The sequence below is a fragment of the Brachyistius frenatus genome, unplaced genomic scaffold (assembly GCF_029030835.1).
Source record: "Brachyistius frenatus isolate BFR_SWC_R1_liver_20210118 unplaced genomic scaffold, ASM2903083v1 Contig_64, whole genome shotgun sequence".
Taxonomy (NCBI): domain Eukaryota; kingdom Metazoa; phylum Chordata; class Actinopteri; family Embiotocidae; genus Brachyistius; species Brachyistius frenatus.
Window position 1 is genome coordinate 95649 of NW_027210663.1, and position 23018 is coordinate 118666.

The window sequence follows — 23018 nt, forward strand, 5'->3', positions numbered from 1 at the left end:
GATGGTCAAAGGTCCCAGACTCCTGCACAGACATCCATGAGTGCACTGCCACCAACACCCACAACAAGACTATTCGATGCCCGAACACTGGTACTATTAGACCCCATCCAATGTCTGGGCCCACAGCAGAACCCACACTGGGACATGTGAGCAGGAAACTGTGGTCCATATGTAAGCTGCCGTGCGTGAGAAATATCACATCCAAGTCTCCAGTCGAATAAACATTGCACGTGCATGTTAAAGTATGTCGTGTCATGCACATGAATAGAACTGAGACCCACAAACAACAAAGTTCAGGTTCAAGGTTTAAGTCACATTTTATGTTCACATAAACGTACAGTGCATTTCAACATAGATTCCACATGTTACTCTGGCGCCATCTATTGGAAGTACAAATAATGACACTAACAATCGCAGAAGACACGATGAGTCAGTAACACACAGTAGACCACAACTTTTTCCACAACTATAACTATAAGCCAGCAAAATAAAATTAAACAAAAGGAAGAGATAACCTCAGTGACGGTGGTAGACAGACTGGCTCTCTGTATTGAACTGAGCTGTGTGTATATGCCAGACTGCGGCTAATTACCATAATAATGTAATAACCCGGGAATTTTGTTTTTATGAGGAAATCAAATTTAGCAATTAAACCCCTGAGATGTGATGTTCTTTTACACACAACCTAGGATACACAATGTGAGGGCCTGTCTGTTTTCTTTTTATAATGAATCATTTTGAAATGTTTACTCTTAAATGAAGATTGCAGAATTTATTGAATATATTTTGTGTTTTTTTTGTGAAGATATTCTGTCTGCGACAGAACAGATCTCTGATTTGGTCAGTGTCTGTCTACGTCTGCTGCTAATTCTTCTAAAACAAGATCAAATATTAAATCTAATGTGTTTGTTCTAAACTCACCAAAATAAAGTGACTCAGATTCTAAGACTGATCAAATATTTTGGAATCAACCACAAACATTTAGCCTCCATTTGATAAGGCCAATTAAAAAAAAAAATAATAATAATAATTCTCAACTATGAAGATTTCCTTATAGAAGCACTCAGCTGCCACAGACCTCATCACTCTCATTGGCACGAGTTGAGAAAAAAAAAAAAAGAAGAAAAAAAAAGCCACATTTTATAATTTGCTTACTCTTTTCTAAGTATCAAACATCTAAAATACTGTGCAGTGAGGCAAGCCTGCTGCAGAGTTAAACTTATAGATCCGCAGAATTGAAGCGAGGAATATCAGACAGATCTCCGTGTGACATAAGTTTATGGTCATCATGCATTGGGCGGACGAGAGTCATACGATGTGGTATAACAAAAAAAAACAACAACAACAACAACAAAAAAAAGAAAGTTAGACAACTGCGTGGTTAAGTTATTATAAAGTCGTGATTAGAAGGGCTTTGAGGAGGGGGTCTGGTCTGGTCTGGTCGTGTGCGTTTGAGTTCGCCCATGAACGATGGAAGCGCGCTCCCGAGACTTCAGGTGAATGAGAGGGAAGCGGAGGAGCGGGATACGGTTCACTGTGCGTCGCATTAAAAAAAGGAACAATTAGGAGAAAATGAGTTGCGTTACGTCGCTTGGGGCGCATGTTTTTATGACAGCTTACCTACTCTTCGTGATGGGATGCGTCGCACAGAAAGTAAGTTGACTTTTTGTTGTTTTTGTTTTTTTTTGTTGTTGTTGCAAAAATAAATTCATAAGCTCTCACAAGCAGCCCTGCGGAGTGTCGTGCTCACTTGTGCGGAGGGAACCAAGGCACGAACTCCGTTGGTGAAACGTGATATTCAACCGATTTTTTTGCTTCTTGGCAAACATTCGACTCGAAGAAACCTAAAGCAAGTTCTTTAAAGCAAAAACAGGTGCCGCCGTTCATTTCGGCACACGTGTGACATATCAATGAACCCTCGCGCCGACTGCATTTTAATATTTAAATGTAGTTCGTCTGTTACTAGTAACCCACTGTGCTCCGTTTTCGGCGACAGCAAGAAGCGGTACGTAGAGTGACCCGTGCTTGAAAAGTTGACATTTTAAAACGTTAAATACTTTCTTTTTTTTTTTTTTTTTCTTAAAGATAACATTTAAACCGACTATATCAGAAGACTACTCTGCTTCGAAAAACGTTTCAGTCAACGTATTACGGTATGGCAACGTTTTGCAAGCAGCGCTGGACTTTTGAATTTTTTTCAAATTTTTGCTGTTGAATTTTGCTTACGGTCTCTTTGCTCACAGGATAAGAGGTTACGTTTTCACAGCGCTGCATCTAACGTTGCGAAAGTTTTTGTAGTAAATACTAGTAAACCGAACTGCATAATACGATTATCAGAATGGCCGTATACATTTTTTCTGTCCAGAATATTTAGCCAGAACATCACGTAGAGTGTAAACTACTGCAAATGATCAGTTTGTGTTTGAAAGTTGAAATTTAAGTTTTGCAGTTCATTATATGGAAATATCCTTTGTGGCTATTTGGCAATAGAAGAAAAAGAAATCCTGCCACTTTGGCCATAGTCAAACTTTTTACCTCACCTCACTTCATGCCATTCATGGAAAATTTATTTTGGCCTGTGTTTTAAAACTTCCAAACTCTGGCACATTATTTCCTTCAAGGCTTTCAAGGGGATGTTTCGATGACACGGGCATGTTTTGATGTTACTGCACTTCACAGAGTTGGCGAATGGCATGCAGACTCCAAATTGCTGAAAATGAGAACCACATTGGGAGCATGTTAACCTTATGTTTTGCTTTTCATTTGCTCACTGAATTCCCTGAGCTTTGAAACTGGAGGGAGTTCGTGATCAAAAGTTTGTCTCTGATGAGCAGGAACGCAAACAATCAAGGAGGCTTTGCTTCCCGGACATGTTTTTTTCCCCCCATTTAGTCGGGCTGTCATTCACGGTGGACGTGTTTTGGCTTCTCCTGTGGGAGAGTCAGAGCCCCTGTCAGGTTAGTGAGACTCACAGCTGTCTGTGGATGCTTTAAGAGCTAATTGATTGAGGTGTTAAAATAACTACACGTGACCGAGGATGACAGGACCTGTTGATGGCGTGCTGTCAGTAGCCTGGAACAGTAATGTTTAGACGGGGGCAGGGATGGACATCGGGACTTGTGTATTTGTGTGTGTGTGCGTGTGTGTTTGTTGGAAGTGTAAATAAACATCAGCTTTGTAAAATACCAGGGATGCAACATTTTTTAAGTACTTTAAACTTCATCACCCACTCCGTCTTTTGATCGCATATCTGTCTGTTTTTGTGTTTGATGCAGCACAATGTTCCCCTGTGTGACAGTGGCTGGTGTCACAATATAAAAGGTTGGCACAGATCTCCCCAGACATCAGTTCCACACTGTCAGCCCGGAGAAGCTCCGAAGCTCCGCAGCTTCCACCTGTCAAGAGTCGTCCTTTTCCGCTGATGGAGAATGACGCCTTGAAAGCACAATTCTTAGAACGAGACAACAAAAGCCCTCGGTATATTGAATTGTCGGCGTCTCCAGCTTTAGTTCCTGTGTGCATAGGGTGCTCACTATCTTTGCAATTATCTGCCTGAGGGGACACAGTAAATGATGGCTTTGTCCTCCGCTCCGCTTTTGTATTAAGTTGATTTTTGGAACAGCATAAACAAGCTTGGAATTTATTCTATCCCCCTCGGAAAAAAATGGGAAGCGTCCAAGTCTGTTGGTCCACAATTCAGCTCTGTGGACGAGGGAGAGTGAATTTGATCTTTTGTTTTGGTGCTCCGCTCTGTGTTTCGGAAGGTTTTATGTGTGATGGAATGAGGGGACATTCATCTCTAATTGAAGTGAGTTGTGGGATCCAGTGAACAGTGAATTCATTTATTCCTTCCATGAATTATTTGACAACACATTTACACAGTCTGTCAACAAACATGTGTCAGTGAACTGCAGTAGGAAGAAATGAGATAAAATGTCATGGATGAAGCGGTGAAAAAAGAGATAATGAAAGCTGTGGGATGGTAAAAGAAGGTCGTTTTCTATGCGATCTGTGGTAATAGTAAACTGTAAGATGTTGCTGTTTATACTGGCTGATGTTTTCAGATGAACATCAGGGAGACCACACGACACTAGTTAATGACTGTTTAAAAAAAACTTGTTACCCTTTCAAATAAAAGCGGTTGTTGGCTGCATCTGGTAAAAGCCGCATTCGTTTTACTCTTTACAGGATGTGAGAGTATTATTATACTATTTACAATAGACTTAAACAGTATGAAAAAGCAATGTTTGCTTGTTGTGGAATGCAAAATGTTCAGAATAGACTGGAATCAAATCTAATCTGCCGTGGAGACGGAGCCTTTTCTCTGTCCAGGTCACAGTTTGTGGCACTCGTGAAGTTATTTCCAGAATACTCGGAGACTATTTTAACCACATGAATAAAAAAAGATTCCCTTTTTCTTTTCTTTTTTTGGACTCAAAACCAAGATGATATTCCGTATTGACATACAGAATGTCCATTCACAGGCTGTGCAATGTTTCTTTGATCATTTATCATTTTCAAACAAAAGTGAACGTACATTTTTGTTGTTGTAAAAAATTGACGAGGAAATTTAACCTTTGCCTTAATGGAGTTCAAACTTGTGAAACAGGTTGAACATGAAAAACTTTTGTTGTTGTGTAGCAGAGGGAATATCCTTTCACCCAGATGAGGACGCGGGGCTTTGAAGATTGTGGAAACGCGTTCTGAACAATCCTCTGGGTTTTTTAAGATCAGCTGGTATTTTTATATTGGAAAATCAGATGCTTACCTCCATAACTCTGTGAATATAATGGTGATACATAAGAGGCGCACACAATGGGGCTGAGTCAGCGCAAACAGCGGACGTGAGATTCAGGTGGTTCAATAGATGTAATAAGATTCAATTCAATCCATAGCTGATTTATTTAAAGTCAACAATCCCCAAATAATATGGTCCCAATACATTTTACAGTTACAAATAAAAACACAGGGCAAAAGAAGTGAATCAAATAAAAAAAATAACAAGTTAAAGTAACACGACCGCATTAAACCATAGATGTTTACATACGGAACATAAAGCAGCAAATGAACATCTATAATTCAACGAAAGTGTTTAAATGAAATCTAATTATAATATTTTTCCTGGAGAGTAGAGATAAATCACTGGAGCAGAAAGCCGTCTAGTGTTTACTATGCAGAGGGCTTTGACACAGGGCTGGACAACTCTGTGGGATATGACATTTAGATTGACCATTACCTGAATGACTATTCACAGACAAGAGTTGTAGTTTTATGTCACATTAAACATAACATTTAGCTTTTAAATATTTAGTAAAAACCGACAAAAATTCTCTTTCAATTCTCAAGTAAGTCAGCACCAACAGTATCTCAGATTCTGTATTGAATACGGCTGCTTATAGCATGTATGTTGTTGCTGTGCATAAGTTGAACACGTAACGTTTATTATGTCGGAAGCTACGTAACATTATGATGTCATTACGCCAACAAGCTAATATTGCCATTATCACAATTTAGATTTTTTTTTTTTTATTATATCGATATCATGATATGAGATCAGATATCGTCTTAGATGCTGGATCAACATTACTAATGATTATTTATTAAAACGCTCAAATATTTTCTAAAAGCACCAACAGTCATCCCTACAAGATTGTCACAGCATCAATATTGAGGTATTTGGTCAAATAAATATGGCGATATTTCATTTGTGTTTATATTGTCTTGTCCTACATGGACAACAGTTGTCAGAAAACTCTGTAGTTCAGGAATATCACTGTTTTTGGCAATTTTGTTGTTGCCGCTGCACTTGGAAATGTTGTTGGGTCCGTTTAGGCTCTGATTGATTGCAGCTTAACTGCGGTGCTGCCCAAAGACTAATTATAATGGATACATTCACTGAATCTTATTTCAAAATCTGGAAGTGATTTCTCCAAACTGGTTGAAAACCACGGTGATAAGGTCATGTGTCACCACAGGGTTCCTCAGACTCACTTTAATAGCTACCGCAGCAGCAGCAGCAGCAGCAACAGCAGCAGGAGCTCTTTTTTAGAGGAAATATGTTAATAGGTTTTACACCACAAACATGGCAAAGAGAGCCTCCATCTGCTTGTTCTGTCGCCCACCCGGTCGCATATCTGTGCAAGTTAGAAGGTCCACATCCGTAATAAGTTATTGCGCTCCACTTTTCCCATGTAGGCCACACATGGCACATCTCACGATGGCTCTGTAAATGAAACGTTGATCAAACCTGCTTGGGCTCAAAGAGTCTTTCATAAAGTGATGCACACGGAGGTGCCGAGCGAGTGCCGCAGTGGCCACCAAGGGCGAACTCCGAGATGCCCGGCTTAGCCAGTTGTTTGTAAACTCACCGTGGGTTGAACTGTTCCCACCGGCGGAGCAGCGGACATTACAAGAGAGATATGTGATAAATCCGGTGCTGGAGTATCAGCACCTTTTCACAGTTTCTTTTCTGTCTGTGTATTTGTAGGGAGCTATGCAAAAGTCTGCATGCCTGCAAGTTTGTTTGATATATTAAGGGAAATTAATGCTTTTAAACCAGATTCCAATTACTCTACTTTATGGACAAAAAATTCTGTCTATCTTTGACTTACCGTCTTTTTAATACAGTGTCTTTTCTCTTTCTGCACTAGTGTAACTCGGGGAAATTCCTGTACATTTGTTGAACTTTGAGAAAAAGTGCTTTTTATTGTAATTGAATCAGTGGCGCTCCTAATCTTGTTAAACTCGGATATCCGCAGCTTTGATTTGATTTGTGGGAAGATTTTTTTTCTCATTCTCATCGTTGAATTTGCTCCATAAATTCTCACACTTTCTTTTTTAGTCAAACTGGTTTATATCCGTTCTTACATGGCTGAATGTTGACGTGTGGGTGTATAATTATTTTGGCCACGGAGATATCAAATCCAGACTACTTGATTAAATTAAGAATAAGTGAAAGTAAAATGTAAAAACAATTTCTGTTTTATATATATATATTTTATACACACATCATACTGCTTTTTCACCAAGTCTTACCATATTGATAGTGGTTCATACTTGAGAAATTAAATGCATCCTGACTGGACTGCTGCTGCATGAGTGCTAGCCTGTGAAGCAGTGTCACTTTTCTCCTCCAGTAAACAGGGCTGGTGAGGATTCCTGCCCCCTTTTGAGGGGCCCGCCTGCCTGTTTATGAGCCAGTCCAGGGCTGTTTGTGCATGAGAGGCAGTGTGTGTGTGTGTGTGTGTGTGTGTGTGTGTGTGTGTGTGTGTGTGTGTGTGTGTGTGTGTGTGTGTGTGTGTGTGTGTGTGTGTGTGTGTGTGTGTGTGTGTGTGTGTGTGTGTGTGTGTGTGTGTGTGTGTGTGTGTGTTTTAACAGTACCTCAGCAGAAGCCAGCTCGTGTTGCAGAGTTTTCACAGCGGTGTCGTCAGCCTGGGTGGTTTCAAAAAGTCCATGTAACAGTGAACAGCGAGGTCAGGCTGCAGACCTCTGTTTTCTCTAATGAAAGTGTACTGACAAGTGAATTGTTTTTTGGCTTGTTTACCTTTTATACTACAAACAGAGGTATAAAAACAAGTTTATTTTTTTTAATAACCGAGATATAAGCTGCGATCGTAATTTTTGTTTTCATTTCTCATCTGTTTCTCAACCTTAAATTAAGAACTATATTATACATCAGTAGTGGATCTACTAACATTTGATTTATAATAAAAAACATAATTGCACTACACTGCAACAAATCATCTCCTCAACATCAGTCAGTGGGTTTAAAGTTGCCTCTGTGGTAATTAGACCGACGTATGAACTCCATCGTGGAATGTGATTGAAAGACTTTTTCTTTCTTTAAAGACGTACCGACGCAAAGTGAAAACGATAGAACAATACCATTTGCTGAGGGGCCCTCTCGGTAATGACAGCAGCTGGTTTGATGTTTCACTGGACAAGTCATTTCAGACAATTATGGGCTCAGTTGATCTACTTGTGTCCAAGAAAGTCCCTGTCAGAGGCACAAATGGGGTGCAAGCGACCGGCCGACTCTTATGTAAACTTTCAGGTTGCCTTGACCTTATTAGCATCACTTCATTAAAATATCATCCGCCCTCCAATTGTGGAGCGTCTCACCAAAACGCCAATGCGGCCCATTGTTTTGCCATGAGAAAAGGCATCACTTGAATAATTAGCGGCCTGCCAGTGGAGTGGACTGTGATGTAACAGAACTGAGATGTTTGGCATTATAAGAATGTCCCATTTCCATTCGACACTGGGGCACTTTGGGGCCCTTTCATGTGTAGTCTAGCATGTTACATCCTATGGAGCAGGGGACCTCCCGGCTGCCTCACCCTGGTGGGAGAGCTAACACCATCTCTGTCCGTGACACAGTTCTGTTTTCATCTTTATTCAGTTATAGTTGAGCATTAATTGCAACGTCAGTTTTTTTTCCTTTTTTAAAACTTGAATGATTTATTTATTTTGGGTGGAAAAACAGGTCTTTAAAAGAGGCACAGGAAAGACCAGCAAACTAACATTAATGCAAGATAAATGAAAAAACACATTCTCTCTAAAAGGGGACATACTGTCCCCCTCTCTCCCCCCCTGTTATAGCCCCATATTGTGAAGTGATTCCCCGCATTGCGCAACCTCACTGCAAACACTGTGAACCCCAAATCGGCTTACTCTCTCGAACCTCGGCAGGAATGGCATTTGGCCTGTTCAAATGTCATCCGTGTAATTCTTTGCTGTATCACGTTCATTTGTAGTAAGTGTGTAGGCAGTGCAAGTGTAGCATGTCACGCACTAATGTAATTACCTCCAAATGAGGAGGCAAAGGAGAAAAACACAACAAATATAGTGTCAGATCAGCGGTAACTTGAACAAAGATATACATTTTTGAGCAATTTTAAAAAAAATATATATATTGGGAGCGTGAAAACATTTCATTGAAAGTAGTGCCACTTGGAAACAGTTCAGTCTCTTTGACAACGGTGCTTCTGTTTGTAAATGTAATTAGGAAACTATGCACAGTAGTAAGCTGGTTAATTTGCTGCATTTCTGGTCAGCCACACACTTCCTCTCCGTATTACCTAGAAATGCACAGGGCGAATGGAAAACATGTCTTTTGCCACGGCTTCGACCTGCGTTGTTGTTCACTGAAACTTGGCCCCGTCTGTGACCTCAGCCCTCCACATGTTGTAACTTGGTCACATGCAGTAGTGTTCACTACAATCAGATTAAAATGTTGTTTATTAAGCAGCTTGTTGTTTCTTCAAAGGTGTTCTCAAAATCCAACCGACCACTGTCTGCCCAGAAGCATTCGTATGTCTACGAGAAGTAGCCGGGATTTTAACGCAGTATTTCCCCAAACCTGTGACAACCACTGGTGTGCACTGAGCAGCTGACTCAATGTATGTTCCAGCGTGAGTGAACGGCAGAGCAAAGCAGATGTTAATGCTGCTTTTGTTCCAGGCACACAAAAAAAAGCAGACAGAAAGACACCTGTGAGATAATGAAAAGAAGTTTGAAAACTGCTGCTGGGTATTTCAGAAGAATTAATGTTAAGGTTTGTGTTGGGAACACAGATTGCTGAGGTCACAGATGAGTAGTAAAACTGTCACTAGATTTGATCATCGTGTAATTATCATGTAAAGAGGTCGTGAGAGAGAGTGGGAGTTGCTGCTCGTGAAATTTTAAGTGAATATAATCAGGGCCGATGGTAATCTTAACATCTCCCACCCAAAGAATGTACATATATTTTCTTTAGTTATGTAGGTCACTCTGTCCTACCTGACCTCCTGTGTCTCCAGTATGCTGCGTCCTTGCTGAGGCTGTTAGATGTATTAACTATGGCGAGGGTTTTTGGTTTGATCCAGATGACCCGAGGGGAACAGCGAGTGGTTTACTCTTGCTGTCCGAATTACATGGAGATTTTGCTACTGAAAATATACTGACTGAGGAATGCCTTTGATAAATGCATTTGGGGTCTGGAAGGGGGATAGGTGGTCCATGGAGCAATCAAAGTGCCCGTCTGGCTCCGAAGAGTTTAGTTCCTCTCCTGTCCCTGATGCCCTTTTCCCCCTCGCTCCCATTTTAAACTGTAATCTCAGAGATATCTTGTATGTTTTTAGCCCAGTCCAGAGCACAAGCATCGCCCGTGGGTGTTGGTTTTTTACCTGTCTGGCAAGGGGGTCTGCCAGTCTGGGGCATTCCCACAGTCCAGAATTGAAGCCAACAGGAAAGCTCATAAACACGCAGGCCCCCTACAAAGGTCTAGTCCTCAGCTCCCTGGCCCAACCACACATCTGCCTCTGCTTAGGGCCAAGGTCCCCTTTACATCCCCGTACACCTGGGAAGAATTACAGCCAGTGTGTTTGAAGAAATACCTCCCCCGCCCCCTCCTGGGTTACCCGGGCCAGCAGTACAGGAAAAACACAGGCCTTGAGATAAAGGCAGAACGGCAGAGTTGAATAGTTCACTTTCAAGCTGGTTTATGTCAGTGAGCAATCAGACCACAAGTCAAGTGTATTATTTCCCTCTGTTGTTGGTACCTATGACGTAGAAAAAAAACACAATCACTTAGTGGCCATTAATCTGAATGAATGACTCGTTTCAGAATTTAGACAGAGTGAAATATAATCCTGGTGGAACAAGGACAAGAATGCCAGCGTGGGTGGCACTGATGGGAATCACAAGCCCTCATTTTGGCAGTGCTTACGCTGTGCCCAACCTGTTGTGCTCCATGAGTCATGTCTAATTGTCGGTCTGAGAAGAGGTATCTGTAAGTGCCTGAATTAAAAATATGAGTACGAGATTGTCTGCCATTTTTGCTACAGCTAACTTAATGTAATTCCTTTGCAGGTGTACTTCGACTGCGGTGCCAAGGTGGACGTGGTGGACGTCCAAGGCCTCATCCTGTCTCCTGGCTTCCCTTACAACTACTCCTCTGGGACACACTGTGTTTGGCAGTTTGTCGTTCCTATTGATTACCAGCTCATTCTGGAGATATTTGACTTTGACGTGTTTGAAAGCCATGACGCCGCATCACAATACTCTGCTATCTCTAGTTTTGAAGAGGAAGAGGTGGACGAAGAGGTGACCTTCAGTCCTGGCAGCTCAGCCGCAGATGAAACCTCATCGGTGGATAAAGATCCTTCTCTACAGAATGTGGGGGATGACTCGAAGACTCAGAAGTCCTCCCAAGATGGTGAGGTCAAGCAAGTGGTGGTCCAGGAGCAGTCCACAAAGATGGAGATCGCCAAAGTCTCAAATTCCGCCAAAAGGTCTGCAGAAGCCTCCTCTGGCTTGCTTTCACCACCTCCTCCCTCGCTCCACCTCCTACCTGGGGCTGGGCCTGGGCCTCCAGGAGACAAGTCTGGCAACTCCGCCTCATCGTCTCACCTGAGGCCAGACCTCGACCCCAGTTCTAACCCGCGCGCACTTGTGGAGGACACCACCGTTGCTTCGCCACAGTCCACCGACACTCCCGCCGTGAGCCCCGAAACCCAGCAGTCTGTGCTGGACGCCTGCCCCCACGACGTCCTCTACATCTCCGACCTCATCACCTTCTCCTCCAGGTTCTGCGGGTCCAACCGGCCCCCCAGCAGCCAGCTGGTTTTCGGCTCAAGCGAGGAGATGGTGGAGGTGATCATGGAGCTCATCACTACCACCCACTGGGGGCGCGGTTTCGCTCTCCTCTTCCACTACCACAACCTGACCGAGCCGGGGGGGGACCGACGCGCCTCGGCTCCCACAGCCAGCAAGGTAGACTCTCTGCTGGCTGCTGTGAGCGGAGCTGCCTTCTTCGCTATGATACTCACAAGTGCCCTATGCATCATTTTCAGGTAACAGAAGAGAGTAACATAAAGAGTAACTTTATTTAAGTAAAGCAAAGAAAATATGACAAAATACAGGCAAAATATATGAGACATTAAGTGCTGCAGCCACCAGATAGTCAGCTGAATCCTGTCCAGGTGGTTGACTTCTATTTACCACTGCAGACGTTTGTGCAATAACTTATGATTGCAAGCTGGGCTATTCATAAACCGTAGTCATATATTGTGCTAAAATGATAGTTGACAATACACCCATTTTTATCCGTACTTTATGAGTGCTTTGGGATTTTTGAGATGGTTAAGCTTAGATTTGTGCTTTTTTTTTTTTTGCTTTAAAATGAGGCATATGTCATTGACTTTTTTTTGTGTTGCTTTTACACTACATTCAAAGACATTTAAAGTACAAGACATTTCCACAACGGAGAGAGCGAGAATAGTTATGGATCTTGGAACAACTTTTCTCCAGCAGAGTACAAAATGAAAAGTTAGTTTTAAAAGGCAGAAATGAGCTTAGTTGAGTCATAATTGGCAACCTCCAGGAGATACAGTGCTGTGCAAAGGTTTTTGGGACTAAAAATGAAGTATGGATGCTTTCAAAAATAATGCAGAAATCATTGAAAGTGCCTAAAACCTTTTCACAGTTCTGTATGTCTTGATCATTTACTGAAAGCAATAGAAATCCCCTCAAGCATTGGGTTTGGATTGAAGTAAGCAGGCAAAACTTGACTGAATTTTTGTAAAGTTTTTCTGAAAATGCTGAAGGCATTGAAATCTTGGGCCTTTCGCTATTCGCCAATTTGTTTCGTGGCAAAATATCTCAACAATAACTGCAATTAATTTGGGTTTTTTTTTCCGACGTCCATTGCCCTTAGAGGATGAGCAGCAGGTTGGAATTTTAATCTTGTGTATCTTTATAAAATGGATTAGCATGAAATCTGGTACAGATATTTAACTATCCCAGAGGTTGGATTCTATCGTTAGGCTGAGTCTAGTTACCCTCTGATCTTTCATGTAGCACCACCACCAGGTCAGTTTTACCAATCTTTAGTGAAAATTCTCATCATCTTCTTGATGCATTGACACAACAGAGAATTCATTTAAATGACCATTTGGTTCTTCTATCCCTCTTTATCTTTTCCAATCATCAGGTTGAAATTTACAGGCCAAAACCTGCTAGTCTAATGACATTCCCATCAGCCTCAGTTCTTCTGTTTAGGGCTTATTAGAATATTTCTTTGCATCCTAAATTAAGATGGACATGATAAACATTTACCTGCAGATCATCAGCATGTCAGTATTGTTACTGTGAGCATTTTAGCATGCTGATGTTAGCATTTAGTAGCCTAAAGCACTGCTGTACCTTGATTCAAAATAAATGCACAACCTTAACCGCAACCCTTTTAACCCCAAAATGCAAAGCACATTTAACCCGAGTCTTCGGTCAACATTCCCCCGAGGAAGTTTTATCTTTGACTTCCATCATGAATGAAAGCGGTCTGGTCTAACAGAAAATGTGCAAACACAGATCCACACACTCTCACCTACACAGTCGCAGCTTTGTTATGTTGACTCAGCTGGAAGCCTTAGTTCCTGATGTGGTGATCCTCGGTGATTAGTTGGGCTTGTCTGCAATTGTGCGGCGTCCTTGATGTGGAGCATTCTCACCATAGACGGCGGGACATTCAAGGTACAGCACCTGGCGTCAATTCCAGTACACAAAAACAGAGAGGCTGCGTGAAAGTGATCGGTGGGTCAAATGGGGGGAAAAGGAGACGAGACAAGACAAGAAGAGGTAAAAAAAAAAAAAAAAGTAATGCGAGCTTGTAAATTAAAACCCTTCGATTGCCTGACAATACTATTATCAAACTGGTTTACCGAGGGTAAAATGAACACAAACTGAGGGGTTAAGTTTAGAGGTTTCTGACAAGCTGACTGTTGATGACTCCAAATTTGGCAGGATTTATATCTGTGGCTGTCTCGGTAATCAGCTTTCTGTGAGAAACGATTTAACATGATTTGTGTTCATTTAAAATGCAGCTTGGTGTCTCCAACTCATCCATCAGGCACAATAACTCTGCAGGTTCTCCCTATTAATGACAGGGAAATTGGAAACACGTGTTCAATAAAATGAAAGTGTAATTAGCAAGAACAACAACACGCGTCAGTCAGAAGCCAGGAAATGCATTACCACGAAACATCAAACAAACACGAGCTGCCCCGGTAACTGTTTTGTTTTCATATTCAGCTTGTTCCCTATTAATTTAAACGAGTTCACAGAAAACATTGGAAAACAACTAGCCTGGTGAGTCAGGCGAGATCGTGCAAGTTTAAAGCGGCAGCGAGTTTAACTCCTGAGGTCCCCTCTGGTCATGAAAACGGCCAAAGGTGGATGAGAGTCACAGCAGGGGGTGCCGGTTGTTCACTGGTGGCTGGTAATTAACTCATTCAGCTGTAAGGGTCATTTTTAATCAGCGGGTACTGGCTCAAGTGTTTCTGCATGCTTCACTGAATCACATGAACTTAAGAACGGGACAGAAAAGCACGCATGATGTAATAATGTGAGACGGATTTTAAAAAATACTGATAAATGAAACCTTTCCTTCCTTAACCAGCTAAAATGTTTATATTAAAGCGCTGGATCGAGATCGGAGTTTAATGAGAATCAATGACATCTCAGCAACAACTACTCTGTGAACTGTTAGAATACAATAGAGCATTTGTGTGACTGTAAGATTGTGGTCCATCTTGCTTCATCATCCAACACCACAACAGAGCAATTATTGAGCGGAAATAACCACAGGTATGTCGGCGCTATTATACTGTATATTCAGTGAGCGGGTGATTATGTCAAAAAGCTCCCCTTCTCTGTACCGTTTTTTACGGGATTGCGTCCATTTTTACATTTCTGGTAAAAAATTTGGAACACCCAAGTTTTTATTTTTGAGAAAATACCGCTAACGACATTCATAAAAGCTGCTTCTCAGATATGTCTGTCATTATTAATTGAATGCTGTGGTGCTTCATGTTTTACAGACCCAAACTGTGTCCCAAAAGAGGCAGCTCCTGTGCATCCAGCAACTCCGAGGTACAGACAGTGTTGCAGCCGTGAAAAAATAAGTGCAATTGTTGGATTTGTTTTGACCCATTTGAACAAGCAAACATCTGATCCTATTTGAAAGTGTTATACTTGAACAAATGACACGTACATTTGACATTTTCTGTAGTCAGTTTCATAATTTAAATAAGTACTACAAATATATTTGACTAGATATCGAGTAACGCAGAGATTTTGAAAGTTGAAAGAGTGACAACAATCAGTGGCAAAAAAAAAAATAAAAAATATCCATGCTTGGAAATAGGGGGAATTATCCTTTATAGTCGTCTCAAGGGTTTAGTCCTACATTAACATATTCTGTGTGTTCCCAAAAAACAAACCGTTATGTGAAACATATGCTGTATTTGCATTTCTACATTAGCATTCTTACACAATCCATGCACTGATAAACAATTGAAAAAAGCTCATCACTTCAGTTTTACTACAAGAAAATACTTGAAAGTAGATCTCACATAAGTGTGATTTGTATAACATCCATAGACTTGAAAAAAAAAGAGATATGTTCATAGAAAAATCATAATTTTATAATAATAATACTGTCTTAACCTTTGACCATGAATTTGCGCAGTGACTCCGTACATCACACATTTCCACAGCTGGCTCTGGGACTTTATCTAACACCTGTACTCAACATGTTTGCACTGCTGGTGTCATGATGAAGCTCTGGAGATAAAACTGAACGGCATTGTGCTGTGTTGTAGGTGCCAGAGGGAGTCCAGCACACCGGGGCCGAGGTCAGTGAGCTGCAGCTGATGGCTGAGAATCAGGCCAACCTGGAGATGACCACGGAGCAGGACAACAACAACGACAGCCCACCACACACAGGTTGAGAGGACACACACACACACACACACACACACACACACACACACACACACGAATGCAGCCTCACAATGAATAGACTGTACGAGTGGATTTGCTAATGTTGACCATTAAAGGATATTCATGCTTAGAATAAAAAACAATATTCTGCTTACCTAATGAAAAGTTTTTATGACAAGGAATGCACTAAGTGGCATTGCAGCAAGCCCAAATCCCCAGAATAGCACATTACTGTGGATGTCATTCATTTGGATTTATATGTACAGTTTAGACATTTGACAAGAATCATTTCAGGAATGATAATAAAACATTCAGGAATATAAATCTTCCATGAATTCATTTTCTGGCAGAGGAAGGAATTAATCAAATTTAAGTGCAGTCATTTAGAAGAGGGGACTTGAGGCTTGAGAAATGTGTCTTAATTGCTGGGATATTTTCAGGCACTATCTTTATCTGAAGCCCTTTCTTTGTATGGTCATCTACGGGGGTTATCTCTGCTCGTACGGAGATAACCACAGGAATCTGTCTTGTTCAACAGTTTTCCTCACAACCTTTTATAAACTGGTTTTGTTAGAATCAATACATATGCTGTAAAATGTTACTTTAAATTAGAAAAACAATGAAAAGCCCTATATGGACTCTCTGTGGGTCTGTAGATTTTTCAATGGAAAGGAAAATTGTTTTGGAGCAGCACCCGGCCTTGATCCTGGAACAATCCACAGACTTCTCTCGCTCTCTCAGTGGGACTGAACCCAGGCTGAGAGATTTGTGGGTTGTGGCATTTAACCCACAAAGCAGCCTGGGAGTAGCTTGAACAACAGGGGAGTACAGTCCCCCTCTCTGTGCTCCAGTCACAGAATTTACACCAAAACACACAGCTTATAAAAAGTTAAGAGTTAAGATTAGCCTACTCTGAATGTTGTTTCATTCAACCATTGAAGTAAAAGTTCTACTATTCCTCTGAATAGCAAACGCTTCTTAATTAATGAAGCAAAAAGCATGAAACCAATGAGGAGTACTGGAATTCATGTAATTTCAGTGCTATAGTGTGCGAAGCCTGAGTTATAAATAAATACATCTTTCACAGTTTTGTTATAAAAACTGCTCCGAGCGCCAACTCAAATAAAGAAAGCACTATGACGGTTATTTTGTGCCGAAATGTTTCTTTCTTGCGTGTCTGCAGTCAGTGTTGGTGGCGACGTTTCTCAGAACGCAGAAGTGGACCTGTCCTGCAGCGGTTTGACTGAACTCGACCTCGGTGCCGATGAGGTTTTCGTTGTATCTTCGGCCCCGAGCCCGAGCGGGTTGCCTTTCCCCCCTCACACGGTAAGAACCAGTTTCACCGTGACTATACTGCACTGTACCGTGGTACCGTGTGTACATTCCAAAAATATACACACGGCAGTGCCGCGGCTTGATGGGTGACAGTCGTTTGGTTGATCCACCACCATTGGATGGATTTTCCTTTAAATTTAGTTCAGATGAAAGCCTGATGAAATTAAAAAAACAAAAACAAATGGCTGGACTTTTAGTGCTGATTAGTAAATGTTTCGCTTCCATTCTAAAAGAGATCACGAGGATGGTTAACATTTGTTCATGAAAGGAGTCCGTGTGAACGTCCCCCCCCCCTCTTGTGGTATTCACAACCTCGGACCATGTTTGCAAACATTTTCAGAAGTTCTTTAGGTGATAGAAGTACATTTTTCTTTGGATGGTAAATTAATAAATTGCAATTTTATTCGTAAAAAGTAGATTTTTTTTTTTTTTTGGTACTTTATATTAACGTTTGAAGTAAATGTTGACGTTCCACACAGCCTCATCTCTTCCTTCTGTCATTATGCCTTTGCGTTTCCTGTATTACGTTGCCTGCCCGCCAGCGGGGACGCGATCAGGGTTTTCAAATACTCATAGTCATTGAAATATAAAATAAATCGGTGTATGTTAATAAACGCAGGTTAGTTCGGAGCAAATAACGAATAGTATTTTTGATTGAAAGGCCCGTTTGTTCCTGCTAATGTTAGCCTCTGTGACTTGTTGCCTAGCAGCGTTGTTTTCCATTTAAAAGCCAAGTTTCACAAGTTCCATTTGAAGGCAGCAATAACACCTGCTAAACGTGAGCCTGTTAGGTATTGTCACTATGATAAGTGTTGGCATACTAGTAGCATGGCGGCGGGCTCTTCGTGCCGTCTCCTCATCTCCACAGGTAGGTGGGGGAAACGTTTTTGGAGCCTTAACGATATACAGCGGACAGTAAAGTTGTCCGTTTAATCACAAGTCCACGCTCTCAGTGGGCGATCCCTGAACCGAGGAACACCAGAGGCGACAGGGCATTCATCGCTTTGAATTGACTCGGCGTTCCCAATGAGACTTGACGGCATTACACTGGCGTATGCACGGTACAGTCTAAAACTACGAGGACATAAATGGAAATGACGATAATTAAAAGATGGGAGGCGCGTCGTAAAAGCAATGGTTCAACCATGCTTTTTTTTTTTTTTTTTTTTTCTTCTCTGCTCTCTTTTGTATTCTCTTGGAATAAGAGTTGGCATAAAACAACTCTGGCAGCTTTTTGAAGGACTGGCAAGCTTTTCTGCAGCCTGGGCTAATGGAGTATTATCTACAGAGCCAGATTCCCAGCTCCAATTGTGTGTGTGTGTTTGTGTGTCGGTGTGTGTCATGCACGCTTTGGCTCACAGTGTGTGGTCTTGTGTGTGTGTGTGAGCACGTCCTCAACGCAGACGTCCATGTAAATGTTGGAGAAATGTTGCGTGGGCCACCGGTCGCACAGGTCATGGAAAAATGCAAAACTTGATTCAGCGTCTTCAGGTAAACTTCCAGTTCGGGTTTTCATGTCACCCAGTATGTCGACCTGCACTGAGCCATAAACCCCTATTTGATAACATTTTGCTGCAAAGGACCCCTTCAAAGAGCTTCAATTTAGTTACAGTAGAGCCAGGTGAAGACTTTAAAACCTTCCCTGCTTGCAGGCAGGTGATGAGATGGAAGTCAAGAGGAGGCCGGATCAAAATGGTCTCCGACGTTCCTCGCTGTCTGAACGTCAACAGACTTTGTTAAACTGCTTCTGTTTTCCTGGGGAGTAGGTCTTCTCTCCCGGCGCCCCTGAAGGGTCTTCCAGCCCCGCCTTTGGAACCGCAATTCGTAAGCGACGGTGGTGAACGGCTGATTTCTTGCCTCGTGTCAAATCTAAAACTCGCCCTTGTGTTTGTGGGGCTTTAGTGAGCAAAAGAACATTTTATTTAAACCCCTAGCTAATTCTTGTCTAGACAAAAAGCTAGCTGCTAGCGATTCTGTGGGGAGGATTATCTCTCTCTGATGAGTGCAACCCCTAAGCCCCCCCCCTCCCCCCTCCCCCGATCAACAGCAGCTGACTGATCAGAAATGATAAAGTGACCTTCTCACTTCGAACCAGTTGATCTCATTAAGTCTCTCCCGGTTGAGCAAAAAAAAACAACAAAAAAAAAGACCAATACGAGGTTGATTACAGTGCATTATCCTCTCAAATAGTCCTGTAATGCACATAGTGTTTGCATACACAAAATACCCACAAACGGGACTGAAATCTTTCCAAAGCCCCCCTGCTGTTCTCTTGACAGGCTTTAATATTCTTAATAACGATGAGGTTTGTATGCGAGCCACACGTGCTCAGCTGCCTGGCTGGCTGTCTTGTGTGTGACTGAACGGGTTTAGCTAATCTCCATAGTCCTTTCCTGTTAATCCATTAATGTAGTGCACAACAAAATCTGGTGGGAGAAATTCAGGTGTGAGGAGGAAACGTGGCGGGTGCGACCCGGCAGACGGGCAGCCTGTCAGTTCCTAATATTACGACCCCAAAATACTACGTCGTCCCGCGCAGGGACTCCTGATTCTGTTTGACAGCAATTCAGGTGTTTTGAGATGTAACAGTGTGGTTTCCAAGTCCTGGATGTCTGACTTGAGCAACTGAACACACAAATCTAATGTCTTCTCTTTGTTGCCTGTTAGCATCACCTCTCTCTCTGCTTGTTTACGCGTACAGTGAGATAGCGAAGTGCTTTTGTTACTATTTGAGCCCGGTCTCGTGATCGGCTCGCTACCAAAAGGTGCGTGCTTGATTCCCGACCAAGCCCGCTGCCGGTCACTGACCATCGTAGTTGCAGTTGAGTGCTTAAACATAATGCTACCTTTGATATGGGAGTTATTTATGCTGTGCGGTCGTATAATTAGTTTGGTTATCCTCTCCAGGCCAATGTGGTCTTTTAACCTTTGGTCTTCCGAGGAAATTCTTTTAGCTATGTATTTTTTAAGCACTTCCTTTCAAGGTATCCATAAATAAATAAATAGTATGTTTTTCAAAATATAATGAAAACGTCACACTATGGTATGTTTTCCAAAATATCATACAAAAGTCATACTGTAGTACATCAGAGTCATCAATTGAAAAGGCGTCCACTCTTGTCTGCCAGCAGACAGTCTACTTTGACCTCTAGCGATGCCCAGTGCATGCAGCCACTGGCAGCACATCATCGTTTTCACGACCCTTTTCCCCGTCTCAGCAGCGGGAGCGGTTCCTGCGACACAGTGACACTGGCCCGGGCCCTGCAGTTGACTGGCCTTCACCGGACCCCGCCACCTCGCCTTCGGGTTGCAGGTCTGTCAAGGACGGCAGCGGCGGCTGTGCCAGACCCAGAGCGTGGAGTGTACGCACCTTCCAGGACTTCCTCCCTCCTCTCCCGCAGCTTCATAAGAAGTGGTGCAGCTGGAACTCCACCAGTCCCTTCACCAAGCTGGTGGACAGCGTGAGTGCCGCAACTTTCACGTGTTTTCACACGTAATGCGGATAATTTGGGTTTTGCGTAATGGACAAAATCGACTGTCAGCATTAATCGGAATAGCCAGAAAATTATGGAAAGCTGCTTTGATTTAAAAAAAGAAAAAAGAATCTATTTACTTCCATTGTATTTATCTGGATGCAAAAATTGTAGACATGATTATCATGAAACCCAAAATATCTGCATGTCTACATACTGTCAAAAGAAGTCAATATAATTTCGGTGAACTGACCGTAAAATTCTTGAAACACTTAAAAGTTTTATTTGATGTGACGACAATAGTAGAACAAGCACCGTTTCCATTGTCGCAAAACTTTAAACTAATAATTTGCATGTACAAGAAATAGTGATCTGTGGTTTTACTGAGGCTGCAGAACAGTTAGTGTTTTTTTTCATGTCATGAAGAACAGTTACCAAAAAAAAAAATAAAAAAAAATGCTCTTCTCTATTGGATTGTTCACATTAGACGGCCCGGGTATTATTCCTGTTGGCTCACTAAAATAGAACGGAGCTCTCACTAGTTGGTTAAACCTGTGTTTCTTCTACCCTGACGTGTCTAAAGTCTGTTGTGAAAAAGGTTTATTTAGAGGACAAACCATACCGTGCGCATCATTCCAGTCTCCATCCAGTTTGGCAGCTGACGTCGGAGCGGGCGACAGCAGGAAGGTCTTCTCTGATGTTCACCTGGAGGCCGAGGCAGACACCGGCACCATCTCCGACTCCTCCATCAGCAACGCCTCGTACCCCCTCACGCAGCCCGTCCAAAGGCAGCGGCGTCTCAACTCCACCAGCAACCTGCGACGCTCGCGGTTCACGGGGCCTTGCTTTGGCCTGCTCTCCGGGACGCCGGACCCGGCGAAGGCCACCGGGGTTCTTCACGCGCCGGTGTCCCCTTCAGAGATGAGTTCTGGCTCTTCTTCCTCCATCCAGTGTCAGGTCGAGAGCAGCCAGGCTGGAAAGAGGCGTGATTTCCCCGGGGAGGGCGATCACATCAGCGTGCCGGTGTTTGCCATCTCTGAGGAGGAGGACCGGCAGCCTCTGGTCTCAGCCGAGCACCTGGACCAGACCTCTGCCTCCGCCGTGCTGAACGGACTGGTCAGGGGGACATATGAGGGTAAGAGGCCCGCTGTAGGAAGCACCGGCCTCAGCCCCCAGAGGGCCAGGCCCGAGTGGAGGCCTTGGGGGAGCCAGGTGTCCGGAGGGGTGGGTCCGCTCTCTTCCAGCCTGCTCACCGAGTCAAACACAGGCAGTGACAGCCAGCCGTCTCTCGGTCTGTCCACGGGGCTGTGCAGCGTGACCAACCAGATGTGACGAGGTGGGGAAGAGCAGGGACTCTGGTGGGCCAGTTGTGCATTTCTGAACTCTGTTAGTGTCACTGTGAAATACATACATATATATATATATATATATATACATATATATATATATATATATATATATATATATATGTATACATACATATATATATATATATATATAACCTAATTCTTTAATTTCTGAAATCAACTTTTACAAATTTATAACTACATTTTGTGTAGCTTCCTGTTCCTGAATGTTCTTCTCACTCTAGTTTGTTTCTTATTTTTATAAAGTTGTGGGGACAAAGAATAATATGCTGCTTACCGTACCAAGGCACTGACTGCTGTTGTATTATGTCTAAAAAAAAAAAAACGACGACTGATTGCAAACATGAACAAAAAAGTATTTTATGACTGAGTGCTCCATAACAGGAGCAACTTTTCACCAGATGTATTAGTTTGCTGTTATTTAGTGAGTTATAATACTCCTACCGTTGCACTTCGCCTTCAACAGCTCTTTTCATCGTGGCATCCTGCTTTTTTTTCCTTAAACATGGTTCTTCATGTGGTAATTTCTTCAGCGCAGGCTAATAAATGCTTATACAGTGACATATTACCCAAAAGTGTTCTGCATAGATCATACATTTATATCAATGTGACAACAGCGTATGCATACCGTATGTACTCCCAAGGCTGATACTGGATTATAAAAAGGGAAATCAAAATAAAAGCATATAAAGTACTAATATACACCACTATGTAGATTAAAGAGAGAACTAGCACTCACAATAGTATTTAAAAGAAGTTGTTATGAATAAATGTAGTTTTAATAAAGGCAATGTCATTCGCATCTTGTGTCCTTTGTTTGACAGAAAACGAGGGTGGATCGGTGAGTTCTGAAGCTGCTCGTGTTGCCGACGGCCAGCGTGCGGCACCGAGGCGTGCACGGCGCAGGACGAAGGCGTAGCGCTGACGAGGAAGTGTTAACAGATTTTGTCACTTGGATCAAAATCAGCACCCGAGTTACACGTACTTTTGTGAGCGGTGGTCCGGCTTGCGACTGTTTTGTGCACCCGGAGCTTGCGGAGAGGACACGTCAAAGTTCGTGACAAATTATCGGGGAGCAGAA

At 42.5% G+C, this 23018-nt stretch overlaps 1 protein-coding gene across 1 annotated transcript; it reads left to right on the plus strand.

The window, feature by feature from the left end:
* The first annotated feature begins 1499 nt into the window (after nucleotides 1–1499).
* On the plus strand, nucleotides 1500–22766 carry LOC138625593 (uncharacterized). The gene is made up of 7 exons (XM_069706610.1): nucleotides 1500–1653; nucleotides 10852–11834; nucleotides 14859–14910; nucleotides 15642–15765; nucleotides 16946–17088; nucleotides 20316–20558; nucleotides 21210–22766. The coding sequence occupies exons 1-7, from the start codon at nucleotides 1573–1575 to the stop codon at nucleotides 21900–21902; spliced, it is 2319 nt and encodes a 772-aa protein (XP_069562711.1). The 5' UTR covers nucleotides 1500–1572; the 3' UTR covers nucleotides 21903–22766.
* Nucleotides 22767–23018: the final 252 nt, after the last annotated feature.